Genomic DNA, 19,287 nt, shown 5'->3' with positions numbered 1-19,287 from the left:
TCGGAAGAGTTGCCATATGTGTCTAAGTCAGTTTCCACCTGACAGCCTGCTGGCTTCTTACAGAACCAGGGGTTCTGTGGGTTTTGCCCCAGCCAGCATGCTCCAGAGAGATGGAGCCTTGAGGAGATTTGTGTCTGCATGTGCAGATACATTGATACCAAGAGATTTATCGCAAGACATTGACTCATGGTAGTGGGGCTGATGAGTCTGAATTCCATGGGGCAGCTAGGAGCTGGCACTGGGGTTCATAGGTGAGCTTCCTCCTCCTCAGGGAGGCCTTAGTTTCCTTCTTAAGGCCTTTAGCTGATTGGATGAGGCCCGCCCATAGCATGGAGGGTCATCTCCTTAAAGTCAGCTGGTTGTGGGTGTCACTGCATCTACAGAGAACCTCCACGGCACACCCAGATTACCATTCATAGAGTCATTGGGGGCTGTGGCCTGGCCAGGGGGACACACGAACTGACCATCACACCGAGACCAGTCAAGGTCGGTGAGGCCCTTAAAGGCCCCAGGGCCCTCCCCCCGACACACACCCCCCGCCCCCAGCCGCCTCCCCGTGCCTCCTCTGGGGCTTCCTGCACACCTTCATTGGCCCCATCAGTCTTCTGCCAGTCACCCTTTTGCAGCCTCCACTTTATCTTCCCTGAGACATTTCCCCAGGGGTTGGAGGTCAATGCTGGGCTTGCTGCCAGACTGGCCCAGTGGCGCCCTCTTGTGGCCCATGATCACTCTGTGCCCTCAGCACAGAGTGCTGTGGGAAGAGTGGGAAGATGAGGAAGCCAGTGCACGGATTGGTGTTCATTTATCCAGTGAGCGATGCTTTCTAGTCAGCAAGGCACCACTTGGCTGCTCATAGAAGCGCTGTGAGGTTCTCCTGGGTTGTACCCTGTGTCGCCCAAAATCCTGTGCAAAACCTAAGAGCCACATCCATTCAAGTTAGGGGTCCCAACATCTTAGTTTTAGACTTATGCTTTGCCTACATTTCCTTCCTTCTGGGCATTCTCATGTGTAATGGAGTTCCTAGAAGGTTCTGAGGGTGTGGAGGCCCTGTGCTGCAGCTCGGGGCAAGCCAGGCCATGAGTCTCCACTAAGAGGCTGTTCCCTGCATGAGACCATGTGCGGGCTGGAGGGGGCTGTGTGGCGAGGCGGGTGCCTTCCCAGCTCGCTGTGAAGGATCAGGTGCTAAGTCTGCCCCTTATGACCTCCGGACCTTGTCCTTCTCCTGGGCATTGATGGGATGTGACCATCCCTCCCTGCCAGGTGTGAGAGGCCTGGCCTGGTGCCAGGCACATGGCGGACTCTGTCCTGGCCGGGCCATACCTGCGTGGCCACTCAGAGCAGAGGAGGGGAGGAGGCAGGGTGCCTCGCTCTCCGCTCCCACTTCTCCCGGTCGCTCTGTACACGCCACCTGTGAGGTTGGAAATAGAGTAGGAGGCTGGCGGGTGGAGTTGGGCAGGCTCATTCAGTGTTCCTGATGCTTGGGCTGACTCGATGTTCTGGACCCCGTGTAGGCCGACAGGGCCCGCTTCCCAGAGGCCCATGAAGCTGGCAGACTGAAGATTGAGACCTTATTTGCTCCTTAGCTCAGGGACCTTGGCCAGATCTTCCCCCTCTGTCCCTTCGCCTCCCTGCCCAGGAGATGGGCCACCCACCTCAAGGGTTGTATGCAGGTTAACATGGCCTTAGGAGAACCAGAGTCCTCCCTGCAGTCCAGAACCTGCTCACTCAGTTCCTGGTGCTAATCCCCACCTGATGTGAATGCAGTACAGCTGGCGTAGGGTCTCGGTGTCACTCAACTCCTGGGTTGGGAGTCACATCCAGTCCAGCCACCTCCCCTGTGCTGTGAGTGCCACAAGGGCTGGGTGCTGTGCGGCTGGGCCCCGGTGTTGGCTGGTTCCTTGGGGCGACTGTATGGCATTGCCAGGTTCCCCGGAGAGCCTGGCCCAACCTGTAGCACGTCCATGATCTAGGGCATCTAGGGCATCGTCTTCAGAGCAAAATGCTCACCTTTGTTTCATTTGCCGTGTACATGTGTGTTCTCTGCCCTCTCACAGACACTGAGCTGGCTGACCTGGGCCCCTCTGCCATCAGGGGTCACTTCTAAGGTGTCAGCCCCTGACAGCTGGTGAAGCGTCAGGCTTCAGAGGGGAAAAGAAAACCCCACTTGGCCGGCTGCAGCCCAGCACTCTTCAGTTGATGAAAAAAGAAAGAAAGGGAAGTAGGGTTGGCATCCTGGGCTGTTGAAGGCATTTGCATGTGCTGCAGCAGGAACCCAAATGGCAGTTTACAGAATGAGGTTTGGTGGCACTTGTCAAGGGCCTTTTTTTTTTTTTTTTTTACAAAAGAATTTAGGTTGACTTATCCTTTTACGTTCAGGTTAACTTATATCTTTTAAGGCTGGTAGCTGGTTGGAGGACGTGTCACATTATTCCCTGAGCCTCTGAAAAATGATTCTAAAGAAAAACCACATATATTTTTTTCTTTGTGTTAGAAAATCTCTTTATGACAACTAATAGTGTTTCAGGTCCTGCATGAAAAATATGAAGAAGTAGATTCTTTCTCACATAGCTTACTTAAAAATAAATAGTACCTGACATTTATCAAGTGCTTATTATTTATGAATGATTCTGAGCTGTTTACATGTAGTAACTCATTTAATCATCACAGCTACCCTATGAGGTAGGAGAGTACTATTATTTTTGCAGATGAAGAAATGGAAGTACAGAAAGTTTTAAAGTAGGCAGTGGAGTTCACCTGATGCCAGAGACACAAAACCTCACTGTACAAGTGCTTCTTCACTGGAGATTAGGAGTAACAGTGTTACATTTTCATTCTTATAGGACTTTCCCCATACCCGTGGCCCCTGCATCGGCAGGCGGACTCTCAACCACTGCGCCACCAGGGAAGCCCTGTTAAGGGCCTTTGACTGGTGTCTCTGTGATCTAGGAGCCAACTCTGCGGGAATCATTAGGGATGTGCGCAAGATTGAGCCACAGGGGTGCTTGTTGCTGTGTCACGGGGATAACTTGGAAAGCCCGGGAAGGGGCGGGCAGGTGGGCGGGCGTTGTGCACTCCCGCTTCCCAGGGCCCACAGTGTGCGGGAGCTGCTCTCGAGAAGGAAATAGGTGCTTAGAAAGCGCCCTGGGTCTGGGGTTGAGGAAGCTAGCCTCCCAGTGGGCGGAAGAGGCCACTACAACTCTGAGGAGTTGTATTTAGCTGCGCAGCAGTAACTCTTTACCCAAAATATATTTTATTCTGAGGGTTCCCTGGAAAAGAAAAATAATGAAAACAAACGTTCTCTGAAAACCCCTCTGGCTGGAGAGAGCCTGGCTAGTCAGTTTGGTTCCCGTGTGTGCCTGTTTTGTCTTGTTCTTACCTGACTGGAATACCAAGTGCTCCCCACCATTTATCCCCCACCCAGCTCGGGACTTGATTTGTCTCATCGAAGCTCCCACCTGCACCACAGACAGACCAGGCCCCGCAGGTCTGGGGGAGGGCTGCCGGCCTGACTTGGGACAGATTTCAAAGGGGATTGATTTAAGGGCTCTGGCAGGGACTCGATCTACTCGCAGCGGAACCAACACCCCCTCTTTGGCCTTAGGCCTCAGAGGCGGATGTCAGTCCCTCAGGTGCCCAGGACCATTTGGGATGGGACAAGGCTGTTTGTTGCTCCAGGTCCATCTGTTCGTCTGTGCACACAGACACATGGCAACTCCCCCTGCCTCCCCATAACCAGGAGTTGGGGCTAACACCAGATGCACCCAAACCTGCCATGCTCGGGCCAGCTGAGGGCCACGTGGCAGCTGAGACTTGGTCCACAAGGCACATGTACTGCTAAGCGGGGCCCAAGTTTCGGAAAATGTGTCGAGCTCTCTGCTGTCACAGAGAAAGCCGTGCATTCCTGAGCCATTCATGCCCAGCTGGCTGGTTTCCATGCTGGTTTCCAGTGACTGGTAGCCATTAACCAGCATCATTAACCAGCAGCAAAACAGCCTGTTAACCAGAGGATTCCATAGGCGGTGGTGCCACAGAGCTGGGGAGGGCCTGGGGCTTTAAGAGCCTTCAGTGCCAGGCTCCAAGCAAGCCTCCCCTTCCCACCGTCCTGCAGCCCCAGTAGCTGCACAGACCCTCCTCTGGGCTCTGTGTTGTGCCCCCGCCTCCAGGATTTTGGAAGTGGCCATACATACCCCTGTGGAAAAGGTTCTCACAGGGTAAAACGATCACAGTGAAGGTTCCACCACACCCCTGCCCAGAAAGAAGCACGGTTGCATCAGGACTCGTGCTGTACATACGCTCTCCTTTCCTCGCAGGAGCGATAGCCTGATGGGGACTGTGGCAGTCATGGCAGCCACTGCCCTTTGAGCAGACTGAGATGGAAAAATGCCACCTGGGGAGGCCTGGTCTCTGCCAGAGCCGGGATGTGGCGAGGGGAGAGGATCAAGGTCAGGATGGAGGAAGAGCCACCCGTGTTGGGGTTCAGGCTCCATTGGAAGTGCCTTTTGCTTTTTCTGACTTTGTGGTGCACAGTCTTCCTGCCACATCCTGGGCAACTGCATCAGTGTGTACCTGGCTGCATGTGCATCTCCCACAGTGACTCTCAGAAGCATCTGAGTGCTGGGTTTTCAGTTAATTCTATAATGGAGAACAAGAGTCACATCTGCAAAGGAATGTGCAGACCACACAGGGTGGCTACTAGTGCTGGATGAGATGTGGCACACGCACTGGAGCGTGTGTGTGTGTGTGTGTGTGTGTGTGTGTGTATACATGTGTGAGTATCACTGCCCGAGGTGAGTGATAGCAGGCAGTCTGGATTTGAATTTTTTAGATGCTGAGAATGAGCTGCTCCATCTCGTTTTGACCCTCATAAAGAAACAGGTGTCTGTCTTGAGATTAGGGCCTGCGTGGCTGGCCAGGGCCGACCTGGCATTGCCACCCTGCTGGTCTCCTCCATGGACTTTGGCCTCACCTTCCACTGGGTGTGTGTCCTGGGGGGGCCCTGCCCCCGAACTGCATTGACAGGATCACGCTGGAGGGCCAGGAGGGAGAGCTGGACAGACCCCAGCTGGGTGGCTGGGTGGAGCTGGGCCAGTGGGGCAGCCTTTCTCCTGGGGCAGGGATGTGGGGGACAGGGATGATCATTGGCCCAGGGTCATTTGCAGTCCTTGGACGGCTGGTGCAGACTGTCCGTCTCCCCCAGGCCAGGCTCTTCCTGCCCTGAGCGGCTGTGCCTGGGAGCCACTCTGTGACGCCTTGGCTCTCAGTGTGCACGGCGGGGGCCTCTCTTTGGAGCAGGGACTGGCTGTGCAGGGACTGGCTGTGCAGCATTTTGAGCCAGCCCTGGATTGTGTGACCTCCCAGCTTCCCTCATGGGTCTACACACCACCCTGAGGGCTGGGGCAGGGGAGGCGCATCCCTCCCTATGGCCCAAGCTGCCGTGTCCTTGCTCTCACGGACAAGGCTCAGACAGGCTGAGCTGCCTGCAGTCACATGTGACAGCTGGGCACAGGGCAAGGGGGATTCAGCCCTGAGCCACATTCTGTCCAGTGCTGATGAGATGTGTTAGCGTCCTCACACAACCAAAGAGGAGACGTCCTCGCCCTGGCCTGCTGGGCTGGTGCGACAGCTCAGGAACGAGGCCTGCTGCCCCCTAACCCCCAGTGCTGCCCCTTCTTGTTGACCACTTGTGACCCCACCTTGTGTGTCTGCCTAGCTGTGATGAGCTTCTGTGCTCAAGCCCAGGGATTACTTTAAGGCTGGTCACCTCTGGTGACAGGGTTCTGGAGGCCCTTCCACTGCCTGCACAGGGGCTGGCAGCCGGAATGTCAGGTTTTCCTGTCTGTGTTTTTCAGCAGCTCCTGGCCTTCACCCAGTGTGGGCAGGGGGCCAGAGGGTCGGCCTGGAATAAAGTGGCCTCTGGATGTCCTGCCTACGCTGAGCCCTGCACTTTGGCCAGGACTAGTGCTGTCTGTCTGTCTGTCAGCCAGGCCGTCTGCCTGTTCTCTCTGGCGGCTGTGGCTTTGCCTCGCTAGGCTTACAGTGGTGCTCTCTGAAGTTGGGGTTACATAAACCATGGCACACGCATCCCCTGTCATGGTTGACTGGGGGCAAGTGCTGCCCCTCTGTGAGCCCCTCGGGGTCCGTGCCTGCCTTATTCACAGACACCCAGGTGGAGTCAGTGTTTGGCCTGGAGGAGGTGGAGAGGGTGTTGCTAAGTGGGAGTGTGGGTCAGGGCATCTCGACCTCTCAGCATGCCCTGCCCGCTGCTGACGCCCACCTATCTTGTCTCATCTCATCTTTACGGTTGTCCTGAACCAGATCAGCCCTGTTTGGTGGGGAACTGAGTCATGGCCCAACTTGGGGTGGGGTCCCTGCCTCTGGTTGTGTGCTGAGTGCTCTGTGCTCCTCAGACTGAGTTGCCATTGCTGCTTAGAAACCAGACACAGGACCCCACCCCCCTGCCACTGCATGAGAACCCAGGACCCACCAGCAGCCTGTCCATGGTGACACGCTGGTCCTGTCACTGTCGGGAAAACAAAGGTGCGTTTCAAAGGAATGTGGTTGCACATTCCCACTGTAAGGGGCATGCTTCAGGGATGGGCCTGGGTCCTGTGCTGGCCCATCCTGTGGTCCCCTCTGTGCTGTGGACCTACCGGTGATGTCCCCCCCTCTCCACGCAGCACATCTCCATCCCCCAGCCTGACTGCCCCACGGAGCCGCGGACGTTCTCCTTCTACCTCTCCAACATCGGCCGTGACAGCCCCCAGGGCAGCTTTGACTGCATCCAGCAGTACGTCTCCAGGTGAGCCTTGCCCAGGCTGCCCCAGGTCTCCCAGTGGGCAGACCCGCCTCCCTCCACTTCCACTGTGGCGTCCCCTGCCCCAGCCTGCTGTGCAGATGTTTACCCACCACCTCCAGCCCCAGTGCCCCTTGTTCCCCTTCTCAAGTGAGCTACCCTGGCTCCTTACAGTGTGTCCAGGGCACAGGTCTAGGTCCTGGCGTGCCACCTGTGGCCCAGGGACCTGGGTTCCCTTGTTTCTTTCGGGTCAAGATGTGCCTTGAAGAAACCCTGTTGCCCAAGTCAGCACCAAACTCCATTTCTTGGACATGGGGGTGGTGACCATCTCTCCTGGTCATCCCAGGTGCTCATCTCGGCTTCTGGCCCCTTGTCTTGCAGCCATGGGGATGTCCACCTGGACTGCCTGGGCAGCATCCAGGACAAAATCACAGTGTGTGCCACCGACGACTCCTACCAGAAAGCACGGCAGAGCCTGGCACAGGCTGAGGAGGAGACACGAAGTCGAGGCGCCATCGTCATCAAGCCCGGAGGCCGTTACCTGGGTGAGGATCAGGGGCCTGGGGCTCCACCTGTGGGGGTCTTGCACCTGCTGGGCAGCTGTTGGGGGAGCAGGAGAGACTCAGGGCCCATCCAGACCAGGAGCGGGAGTGATGGGTTGACAGAGGTAGGATGAGCTGGGTCAGTGTTGGGTCAGGACAGACGGTCCTTCCTGGGTGGCATCTGCTGCCTTCTGAACCCAAGATGGACTACTAAGGGACCCGAGAATTCCAGGCATTCTGAATCTCAGGGCTCCTCTCCCAGGCTGTAGCCTCAGGGACCTCTACCCATCATGGAGACTCACCCTACATGAAGCCAGAGCTTCGGTCTGTCCTCCAGCTGCCACCCCTGCCCTCACCTGCCCAGATGTCTCCTTCCCAAGACTGACATGGCCGGGGCAAGGTGCAGATGACGAGATGCACCCTGTGGCGGGTGGCCTGCTGCTGTGTTGGGGCCAGCGAGGGACCGTAGGGTGGAGACCAGGAAGGAAACGCATTGATCCCTGTTCACTGGGAAGGCTCTGGCCCCTCAGCATCTGCTTGGAAACAATTTCAGTGAAGTCGAGACACTGACAACATTAAAAGTATAGGGAGAAGAGTACTATCCATGTATCCACTTAGAAAGCCCCGCCATCTTGCTGTAGGCTTCCCGCCTCCTGGGTGCAGATGGAGTCAAGGAGTCATTGGGATGCGTTGCCAGGCAGGAAAACCCTGAGAGAGGTGTGAAACGGCTTACAGCAAGGGAGAACCTTGATGGCTTTGGGGGTTTTTTTTCTTCTTTAAGGAAAAGCAAGAGCGTTTCCCACTGCTCCAAAGAGTATGTGATTTTCCTTGCTTGGCAGTGGGGTTGGCTCTGAATGAAACCCCAGACGGTGCAGGAATCTGTCCTGCCTGTCAGCGCTGGGCCCCAGTGGATGTGGCCGTAAGTGACCAGGGAGCCTGGGCCCTGGGTTGTAAGCTGCCCAAGAGGTGCCAGCCGGAATCTAAAAGGGCTTCAGAGCCTGTTTTTGCTTCAAGATGCAAAAGCGGACATTTGTACACATTTTAATAAATTTTGGGTGGGTCTTTCAGCCAAAAACTTGGTCCAAATTTCGTCTTACGGTGCCATTTCGGGTACAGTGAAGGTTTTTGCAGTAGTTTACATTCTGGTGGAAACGCTCGTGTCCTGGCCTCTTAAGCCACTGACGTGCACGTCCTGGGTGTGTCAGGCCTCTCCCCCCGCCCCATGTCGGCCCGTCAGATGGGGCCTCTGAGGACGAAGTCTAGCCCTGAGGATTCTAAAAGCACTTCTTCCCTGTGTTCATTTGACAAATCAGATTTGAGGGATACGTGCAAAAGGAAGTCGTCGTGGAGAGGTTTCTTGGCCCAAGGATTCAAGATGTGCGCTGACTTTGCGCAGCAGTCCTCATTCTTGCAGTGGCAGGAGCGCCGTCCAAGGTGGAGTTAATGACTTAGGAGTGGAAGCACCCTCCCTCGAGAGCAGTGCTGGAGGCTCCATGGAGGATCCCCTTGTACGTCTCTGTTTGCAGCAAGAGGGTGGGGGATCGGCCTGCTGCCCCTGGGCCTCCAAGCACAGCCAGGTCTGCCCAAGCAGCACTTGCCAGGGCCACAGCTGGGGAGCTGCTCACACCCTGGGGTCTCTAGAGCAGCTGCCCAAGCGGCCCTGACGCCTTTATTTTCCTTCTTCTTTTTCATAAAAAAGAATGGCAGATCTCATGGGACCAGCGTAGTGCTGTGAAGTTCAGTCTCTGGGTGCCTGCCTCTGGCAGTTATGGGACTCCCTTGTTAACATCAACCCCCTCTCTCCCCATATGGGTCAGGTGTTTTGGGTCCCCAGGATGTAGGCTGCCCATGATGAAGTCAGTTAAGGCTCTAAGCCCGCTTCTGTTTCCTGTAGCTCCCGCTTCTGAGACTGTGGGGCCCTGCAAGTGCCCACTGAGCTGTTTGTGGTCAGCAGGTGGCAGTCTCGGCCACCCAAGGGCCCCACTGAGCAGGTGGGGCTGGACTAGGTTTGAATTGCCTTCCTCTTGGGCTTAGTGAGAGCTTGGGGCTGTTGGCCATCGGCCATCCACGTGTGTCCACGAGCTCGCTCAGGAACTTGGCGTCGGCCCCGGGCAGTGGGACACGGTGGCCACTCCCTCACCCCTTCCAGTCCCTAATGCCTGGCTCTTATTGCAGGCAAAAAGGTTCAGTTTCGGAAACCGGCCCCGGGGGCAGTGGATGCTGTGCCCTCCCGGAAGCGGGCAACCCCCATCAACCTGGCAAGCGCCATCAAGAAGACCAGCGCTGGCAGCGTGAGCGGGGGCAGCGGGGTGTCTCAGAGGCCCTTCCGTGATCGGGTGCTGCACCTCCTGGCGCTGAGACCCTACCGGAAGGCCGAGCTGCTGCTGAGGCTGCAGAAGGACGGCCTGGCCCAGGCGGACAAGGACGCACTGGACGGCCTCCTCCGGCAGGTGCGTGCTTGCCCTGGGCTGGCCTGGGCTGCGCATGTGGCACTCACTCTCCAGGGCCCTCCTCCTTACCAGCTGCGGACACACAGGCAGTGGGCGTAGCACAGGGGATCCAACTTCAGTCGCACAAGGTTTTTAGAATTGAACGAAGTCTCAGGAACCCACAAGCATGAGTTAGCAAGAGCTCAGGCTTCACAGTCAGACAGCAAGGGCCTCCTTGTTGCTCATCAGTTGTGGCTCCAGGCAAGGGGCTTCATGTCTGGACCCTCAGGCTTCCATCTGCGACTGGGGCATGACCACAGCACCTCTCTTGGGGTCAAGAGCTAAGCGGGCAGGAACGTGGTGCCAGCAGGTGGAGCCTGCTGTTAAGCAGCTGGGGCCTTGGAGCAAGGGCGGTGGCCCCAGCACCTTCCTGAGGCCCTACCCTAGAGGAGGCAACTTGAGGACCCCTGAGAAGGTGAGTGGCTCACTCCGGCTTCACCACATCAGCTGGGCCATGTGGATACCACTTTGCCATGAAGTGGGGATGGGCCACCTCAGAGCGTTGTGAGGATGGCACAGCCAGCAGCAGTCACGCCAGCATCCTGAGGAGGAGGCGTGGCCCTGCCTCAGGTACTCTGGGCACTTGGATGGTGCCTCCTATAGCAGAGAGTACATGCCGTGACCATCACTAGCTATGTCTGAGGATGAGTTTCAGATTTACTGAGTTCTTCAGCAGGTCTCTGGGCACTTCTCTTCCCCATCCCCAGTGCAGTCCAAGGCTGCTGTGACCACACAGCACATTTGTTGGGAGGATGTCGGCATGGCTCTCATCCCCCCGTGCTCTGGCTGGGGTCCCTGGGTTACCCATTATCCCCCAGGAGTTCAGGGCAAAGGGAACGGGTGAAGAGGGAAGAGAGGCCTCTGTGACATTCCCCTGCATTCCGAGGCACAGATGCAGGTCTGGGCAGGGGCTGGGCCCCATCCACAGAGCAGGTGAAGGGTGCCTCCCCCATCCTTCACCCGAGGAGAATCCTCTTGTGTCCTGAGGGCTGAGGTGCTCACCAGAGACTCACGTTACTGTCAGGAGCGCCCATGTCCACTCACTGGGTGCCTTTTTGCAGATTTGGCCTCCTGAGCTGCTGTCCCCCACGTGGAGGTCATGCTGGCAAGGACTGAGCAGCACTGTTTCTCCCTGCAAGCTTAGGAGTTGGCTCGGGGCCTATTAGAAGATAGATGCATGGCTCTGGAGCCCAGAAGTTTTCTTTGGCAAGGCGGCTTGCCAAAGCACCCAGAAAGCTCTAGAACCAGGAATGACATTCCCAGGGCACTCGTTTCCTTGGAAAGTCGCGTGCCGGCCTTGCCCCTGGGAAATTGGGGGAAGTACATGGGAGGCCCTTTCCCGGGGCTGGGGGCCACCCAGAGCTGCCTCCTGCAGCACGGGGTGACTGCAGCAGGGCTGAAGGGAGCTGGACAGAGTCATCAGACGTGAGCCAGGACTGGAGACAAGTGCGGCAGCCATGCCCACCCCTGGCTGTGCCCGTAGCTCGCATTGCCATCCAGCCAGGCCCTCAGCCCCTGGTATAGCGTTCTTAGAAACGCCCTTGCTCCCGCTCTCTAATCTTGTTCTGTTTGTGCCCAGAATAAAAAAGCACAATGCAGAACGTGACCCTTAGCTGACCGAGCACTTGATTACACCTGAGATTTACCCACTGAGCAGCCCTCAGATGCGGCAGGGATGCCAGGCTCAGTTCTCTGGAGAGAGAGGGGTCTGGTGGTTCTGACTTAGGTCTGCCTGGGGCACTGCTCCATTTTTAACCCCTGTGACATTCTCATTGCTCCTGTTCCTTTCCTGGGACCAGAGAGGCACCGTACTGGGCTCCAGCTTCTCCAGCGGACTTGGCTTTGGCAGCTCCTAGAGGGTGGCCCAGCCGGTGTCTTGGGATAGAGCATCGTCCTCGTGCCCGCCCGCTCTGATTTCTCCTAAACTGCCCCATCTGCCTTGTGCTTCTGTGTTTACTACCCAACTTGTTCTCCGCAGCGGTGCGGGGGGCAGGAGGACCCCCGCCAGCTTCGGGATGGGAAGGCGTCAGGGGCTGTGCCTCACCCAGGATGCTCATTTCCAGCCCCCGCAAGTGACCAGGGACTCTGATGAACAGCACTAACAAAACCACACTGCTCAAAGGCGCCTTCTCTATTCCTTCTGTGAAAACAGAAAAGATTTAAGGCGTTCCATCTTCCTGGTGGGAGTGTTGACGGGTGGGTGGCTCTTCTGGAGAGCATTTTAGCAAAACGTATCAAGAACCATAAAAATGTTCAGAGCCTTTGACCTACTAATCCCACTTCCGGGAAGCTGGCTGAAGAAAACCATCACCAGCATGGAAAAACCTGCACAAGTGACATCTGTTTATGCTGCAGAGAAACTGGAAACGGCGTCAGCATCCAACAAAGGAGAAACGTTTGAGTCCATCACAGTGTAGCCACTTGGTGGAATATTACTCAACCATTAAAAAATGCTCCTTGTGAAAACTGCTGTGATGTGGAGAACTTGTAGTCTCAGTGATAGCGAAAAACAGCGTGCCAGCCACACGGCTACACACGCGTGTTCTGGAGACCATGGTGCCCAAGGGAGACACTCAGGGAAGTGCCCGCCTCAGGTCAGGGGCCTGAATTCCGTCAAGCGTCTTACGGCAAACGTTTTAAATCCATCTTCGCAAAGAGTCTTGGAGACAAGCTCAGCTTTTGTTAACCAGCAGCAGCAGGGCTGGCTGGTTGCAGGGAAGGTGGGCTCAGCCTGGACCCTGGAGGCACCCCTCACCCAGCACCCCAGTCTCGGCCGACTCTGCCACAGGAGGTCTGAATCCGAGAGCGGGTATGTCAGTCCATCCGGCTGCTGTAACAGAATACCATAGACTGGATGGCTTATACACCACAGACATTTACTTCTCACAGCTTTGGAGTCTGGGAAGTCCAAGATCAAGGCGCTGGCAGATTGGGTGTCTGGTGAGGGCATGCGCCCTGGTTTATAGACAGCTGCCTTCTTACTGTCATCACAGGGGGGAAGGGGTGAGGGAGCTCTCTGGGTTCTCCTTTATAAAGACACTAACCCCATCATGGGGGCTCCACCCTCATGACCTAATCACCTCCCAAAGGCCCCACCTCTGAATACCATCACCTTAGATTAAGGGGGTTAAGATTTAACATGGATTTCGGGAGGACAAAAATGGTTCAGTCCATAGCAGGGGGATGGGCTGGTGATGGAGTCTTGGGAGTATAGATGGCAGCCTCCCCTTTTTGGAGCCAACCTGGCCTCCAGCAGCTGTAAGACGTGTGTATATGGACCTGCTGCCCTGACCCTTCTGCACCCCAAGGGTTGCTGCGCTGGCATGCAGGGGAGCTGTGGGGTGAGGTGTTGGCTCGGGGAGGGAGTGTGCTGTCCTCTTTCTCCTTTCACGTCTGTCTCCGCCTCTCCCTGCCCCCTCGCAGATGCTTTCAGGAACATCTGTCTCTCTCGGGCTTCACACAAGGTGACACCAGCTCTGTCTTGCAGGTAGCCAACGTGAATGCCAAGGATGGCACGTGCACGCTGAAGGACTGTGTGTACAAGGATGTGCAGAAGGACTGGCCCGGCTACTCGGAGGGAGACCAGAAGTTGCTGAAGCGGATGCTCATCCGGTAACTGCCTCCCTGCCCCTGAGCGAGTTCCCAGACCCTGGGCCTGGGGAATATCTCATCCCAAGGATGCTGGGGGGGCCTCATCTGGCCCCAAAGGCTGCAGGGCCCAAGGGAAAAGGCCAGCCGTTACCGAGTGGGGTAGAGAGTGTGAGTCACCGTCTTGAACACCAGAATGCCCGGACAGAAGGCCCCAGACCGTTCCTTCTGCCCCCTCTTGCCCTTCCTGTCAAGGTTGCTTCCAAAACCTGCACATCCCCACAGGCATCTGCGGCAGGCCCTCTTTCTTTTTTTTCTTCTTCTTTTTTTTTTTTTTTTTGTGGTACGCAGGCCTCTCACTGCTGTTGCCTCTCCCGTTGCGGAGCACAGGCCCTGCGGCCATGGCTCACGGGCCTAGCCGCTCCGCGGCCTGTGGGATCTTCCCGGACTGGGGCACGAACCCATGTCCCTTGCATCGGCAGGCGGACTCTCAACCGCTGCGCCACCAGGGAAGCCCCAGGCCCTCTTTCTTAAAAAGAGCCTCTCAAGAAAGAGAAGCAGAGAGAAACAAAGCAAAACTCCCCACAGACATGATTAAGCAGCATTAATTAAATGCATCCCCTCTCTGGTTAATTGGGACCCAAAGTCAGGAGTGGCCACGGTAGCTCTAGGGAGAAGTGGGTAAGTAGGCCCCCATCTGAGGCAAGCAATTAATGATTTCCTTCTCAATTGATGCCTGGCTCAGGAGCCGGGCTGTGAAGTGAAGTGCTGTTCAGAACAGCCTGATATGCTAATTAGCCCTTAAGTGATTTCTCAGGGACTTGGAGCTATTTAAGAAGGGTTTTGGGTTTTTTTTTTTTTTTTTTAAAGTTTAGCCGTTTAAAGCAGTAATTGCGTCTGGAAAGCAGAGCTGAGTTGGGGCCAGTCTAGGTGAACCCTGAGTTCCTCCTTGGCCCTGCGGGACACTCACCTGCTGTCCCAGGGTCACTGCTCTGGCTGTCTGGACGTCTCTGGGTGCTCAGGGAGGCTGAGAGGAGATGTTCTCGGCAGAAGGTGCCCCCCCGGCCCCCAGTGCCCTCTCTGGGGGTCCTCTGTTGCCCCAGCAAAGCACATCCTGGGTAGGCAGTCACCTCCTGCAGGTGTTCACATCTATCACGTTTTTTGGCAGAGGGTTGAAATAGTCACTTACACCCACCCTAGTGCTTTGAGGTGGCCAGGGGCACATGGGGGCGCACCTTGAGGCTGCTTCCACTCTTCCTTCCTTCAGAGCCTCTCACTGGGTGCCTCTCGCTGATCTCAGACCCCAAGGGTCTTGGCCTCCCAGAGCTCCCGGGAAGGGGTGTGGCCGAGAGCAAGCAGCCTGTCTGTGTGTGAATGGGTGTGGTTTGTAGGAAACAGCGCCTGGGCTGAATCTTGAGGGGTGTTAGGTGGGAGGTTCCTAGGGATGCGGACTCTGGAGCTCAGTATAATGCCAAGCTCATGCTTCCTCCCTTGTTTTCACTCTGGGCTGTCTTGATGCTCTTCTCTCCGTCTGCGTGGGCCAGCTGGGAGAGCAGCCTTGCTGCCGGAAGCCTCTTGGGAAGCTGACAGCTCCTACTGCCCTTGGAAGCTTGAACTGATTGGCACGCAGAGGTCAGGGTCAACATCCCTGATGGCCGCAGCCACACAGAGGTTACTCCAGGCGCCCCTCATCTGCACAACGTTTTTTTCTTGTTTAGGTTGTTCCCTCCCTGAAGAAAGCCCCAGTTATAGCAGGTCTTGATGCTGTGGTCGGTCTCACGGCAAGAAGGAAAAAAATAGGATCTTGGGGTGTTTCTGTTGTTACAGGCAGGGTGTGGGGCCTTGTGTCACCCCAGGGGCTATAACACCTCCTTTTCCTACAGCTTGTTCTAAACTCATACCTGAGTTAAACATGCTCATGGTTCCAGGGTCTGCCTGGGCCCCCGTGGCTTTGCTCTGCACAGGCATGCACTCCCAGCATCTCGGCTGTTTATTTGGATGCTTCCTCTGTGCTTTTAGTCCCCATGTGTGTAGCTGCTTGGGCCTGGCCTGTCACAGGAGGAGTCTGTGGACGTCGCAGTGCAGGATGAGGCCTCAACTCCACCTGGCCCTGAAATCAGTCACCCCGACCTGCCCGTGTCCTGGCCTCACCTCCCCCAGGGCACAGCCTAGACAACCCGAGCCTCAGTCCGTCTCGCACGCATCATGCTTTCCCTGGAGTTGGTAACCTGCTTGGCCGAGTTGTTACTTTCTCTGCTCAGCTTTCTGTGTCCTTCATGTCCAACCCCAAGCTCCCCGTGGTTGTCCCGTGGCCTTTTATCACTATCGGGGGATCAGGGGTTCCACCGGGAGCTGCCCCCGTCCCTTGTGGGTGGGTCCTTCTGTCATATCTTCACACCTGGGTGGCCGTCACACTGAATTGGCAGTTGGCGAAGTCTAGTCTTCCAGACTGGAAGGAACTTTCCCTCCATGTTGAAGACCTGGCCCCCGGAAAGCCACGGAGGTTCCCTTCCTGGCGCTGTGTCCATCTGCGTGGTCACAGGGTGGCCTGGCGGGTGCTCTGGGACCGGCGCCCCAGCCCTTGCAGCCTGAAAACTTGCCTCGTCCTTCTTTCCATCCTGGGCGTGGTTGTGAGAGGCCTCACTGTCCTCCCTCACCCTTCCTCTCACTCTGCCACTGGGGGCTGTGCTGCACCGTTCACCATTGTCTTCCCTGTTGTTTCTTTTAATTTCTTCTACTTTTGGAAGATTTCTTCAGCTTCTCCCTCTGTCTCTTTTTTTGCCATTGTTGCTAGTTCCCAAGGTTCAGCTACCACTTCTCTCTAGTTCCAAAGCAGTCACCCCAAAACGAAACCACACGTTAACAGTCACTCCCCGTTCCCCCTCTCCCAGCCTCACTAATCTGCTTCTTGTGTTGATGGATTTGCCTGTTCTGGATGTTTCATATAAATGGGATTATGTGCTCTAGCCTTTTGTGTCTGGCTTCTTTCACTTGGATTAGGTTTTTGAGTTTCATCCACACTGTAGCATGTGTCAGAGCTTCACTCTTTTTTATGGCCAGGTAGTATTCTATTGTGTGGGTATTTTGTTTATTCATTCATCTGTTCATGGACACTTGGATTGTTTCCACCTTTTCATGATTATGGATAGTGCTGCCATGAGCATTCATGTACCAGGACACGAATATAGCTGACAGAGATTTTCAGTTCTCTCAAATATACACTGAGGAGTGGAATTGCTGAGCCATATGGTAATCCTGTGTTTAACTTTCTGAAGAACTGCCAAACTTTTTCTCAGTGGCCACGGCATTTTACATTCCCACCAGCAGTACACAGTTCCAGTTTTCCTACATCCTCACCAACACTTGTTATTTTCCATTTTTTCGATTCTAGCCATCCTAGCAGGTGTGAAGTGGCATCTTATCATGGTTTTGATTTGTGTTTCCCTGGATGAATAATGATGTTGAGCATCTTTTCATGTGCTTATTGGCCATTCGTATGTCTTCTTTGGAGAAATGTGTATTTAAGTTCTATGTCTTTCTAAGGCTATTAAGGATGGTGTTTTTCTCGTGGATTTAAAGTTTTCATCCCCTTACAGAGTCTCTCTTTCTTTTCAAATGCATTTTCCTGTCTATCTTGGGGTCTGACATTTGTTGCCTGGAAGCCCGGGTGCGCAGCCTCTTCAGGACTTTCCCATAGGCAACTCAGCCTCCTCAGGAGCACTGCTGAGGTGTTTCTGAATCCCCCATAGGCTCCTCTGTTTCCTCTTCTCCCAAGGCCACGTCTCTGTCCATCCTGTGTGGCCCGAGCATCCTGGAGAAGGCCTGGGCTCCTTCACTCCTGAACATGCTGTGGGCTCCCTTCCCTGCTGCCCCACAGCAGGCCGGGACCCAGAGCAGGGCTCTGGGGGAACAGCCTGGCAGGGGCCCCTCTGCCGAGGTTCCTGAGGCACCCATCCTGGGCCCGTGGGGTTCTGTGGCCTGGGACTCCATTTTCTTGGATCCTATAGGACAGTCACCACTTGTACTTCTGCATTGAATATCATTGCTCATTTCTCTCTCTCTTTTTTTTTAATAAGTGTATTTTATTTACTTTTGGCTGCGTTGGGTCTTCGTTGCTGCACGTGGGCTTTCTCTAGTTGTGGTGAGCAGGGGCTACTCTTTGTTACGGTGCGCAGGCTTCTCACTGCGGTGGCTTCTCTTGTTGCAGAGCACGGGCTCTAGGCGTGTGGGCTTCAGTAGTTGTGACACATGGGCTCAGTAGCTGTGGCGCACGGGCCTAGTTGCTCTGCGGCATGTGGGATCCTCCCGGACCAGGGCTGGAACCCGTGTCCCCTGCATTAGCAGGCGGGATTCTTAACCACGGCGCCACCAGGGAAGCCCCCTCATTGCTCTCTTTTTCCCTTTCTCTTTTATGCCTTTTTAGTGGGGGCTTGAAAGAGAGTGGATGTAAATACCTGGTTCTCTGTCTTTAACCGAAAGCTCTGGTTGCTTCCATGTGGCTGGAGCAGCAGACTTGCCCTCAGCCTCGTGGATTGTGTTGCCCCAAGTGCCTGCATGTTTCGGGCCCTTTTCCTGTGGCTCTGCTTGCACTTCAGGCCACCGTGGAGGGGACAGCAGCAGTTGTCTAGAGTGTGGCTGTTGGTCAGGGGCTGGGCTCTGCTTGTCACTGGTTAGAGCAGCGCAGACATGGCCCTGGACCTCAGCTCAGCTTCCCTGCAGGGTGTAGAGGGCCCTCGGCACCACTCCCAGCACCTGGCCAGCTGCCCGGGCTCCCGTGAAACGCACAGTCTCTGGGAGTGCAGGAGGCTAAGCGGAGAGCCCCCTCCCCCCCGCCGAGCCGGGGTGACTGTCGGGGGCCTCCATTTGTGTGTCAGGCATTGGGGTGTTTCTTCTCTCTTCCCTGGCTACATTGTTGTGCTCGCGTCCTGCCGGACTGGTGGCCACCCCTGCCATCCCTGGAGGTGCTGTGGCCTGGGCTCCCAGGACGATGGGAGCTGAATCTGGGAGGCCCTCCCACCACAGACCAGGGCATCTCAGTCCTCTTCTGTGTTCTCTGTTTCTGCAGTGAGTGTTGTTTATTAGGATGACTGTTGTTTTTAAAAGTGAGGACCAGCACCCCAGTGACAGCAGCTCCCCTGGGGACACAGCATGGATCTTGAGTGTCTGGTCAGTTTTATATGGGTCCTTGGTCTCCATGGTAATGGGAGTCTAGATGAGTGGGTGGTCATCTGACCCTTCTCTGGGCGCAGAACACCCAATGGGACAGTCCTTCTGGCAGTGAGGCCGGGACCTTGGCCACAAGGCAGCTGTGGATAAACCCAGGGTGGAATGTGCTCAGGCTGCTCTCTTCCTGCCGGGCCCTGGTGTACCCATCACACTCAGCCCTGCTCTGGTTCTGCTCTGGAGTCAGGCCCTCCCCAAATCACTGGGCGTGAGTGGGACAGCGTGGTGTCAGTGCAGAGACAGGTGGGCGTGTGTGCGCCCCACAGGGCACTGCTGAGGATCCCTCCAACCCACCCTGCTTCTCCTTTGCAGGAAGTTGTGCCAGCCACAGAGCTCAGGCGGCCTCCCTGGGGACCTTGCGGCCAACAGTCCTCCAGGCGAGCATGGGAGCTCAGCCTCACCCCCTCAGGTAGGAGCGTGGTGGGGAGGGAGGGTGGGTCTCACCGGAGCCAGTGGGCCTGACCTGACCTTGGTTCTTACGGAGCCTGTTGGGCTTTCAGCTCAGGGCTGGCAGGCTTTCTTGAATGAGTGAACAGCTGGCTGGGGGTTGGGTGTCCTGGGCCTGGGACTTGGTTATGGTTCCTTGGTTTACCTGTGGGTATGTGGCCGAGGGAGGGCAGGCTGCTTGACCACACTGAGCCTCCTGCTTTCT

The 19,287-nt window shown here is 56.0% G+C and overlaps 1 protein-coding gene across 1 annotated transcript in view; it reads left to right on the top strand.

Moving 5' to 3' along the window:
- The window catches only part of ELL (elongation factor for RNA polymerase II), an 82,787-nt gene that overhangs the window by 54,924 nt on the left and 8,576 nt on the right, over positions 1-19,287 (top strand). The window contains exons 3-7 of the mRNA XM_007461059.1: positions 6,678-6,799; positions 7,175-7,338; positions 9,511-9,785; positions 13,312-13,436; positions 18,948-19,044. Coding sequence (XP_007461121.1) covers positions 6,678-6,799; positions 7,175-7,338; positions 9,511-9,785; positions 13,312-13,436; positions 18,948-19,044 — 783 coding nt within the window. The remainder of the gene's footprint in view (positions 1-6,677; positions 6,800-7,174; positions 7,339-9,510; positions 9,786-13,311; positions 13,437-18,947; positions 19,045-19,287) is intronic.

The sequence above is a fragment of the Lipotes vexillifer genome, unplaced genomic scaffold, assembly GCF_000442215.2.
Source record: "Lipotes vexillifer unplaced genomic scaffold, Lipotes_vexillifer_v1.1 scaffold469, whole genome shotgun sequence".
In the NCBI taxonomy this organism is placed as follows: Eukaryota; Metazoa; Chordata; class Mammalia; order Artiodactyla; family Lipotidae; genus Lipotes; species Lipotes vexillifer.
The sequence above is the reverse complement of the archived record's forward strand: the minus strand, read 5'-3'. Positions and strand labels throughout refer to the sequence as shown.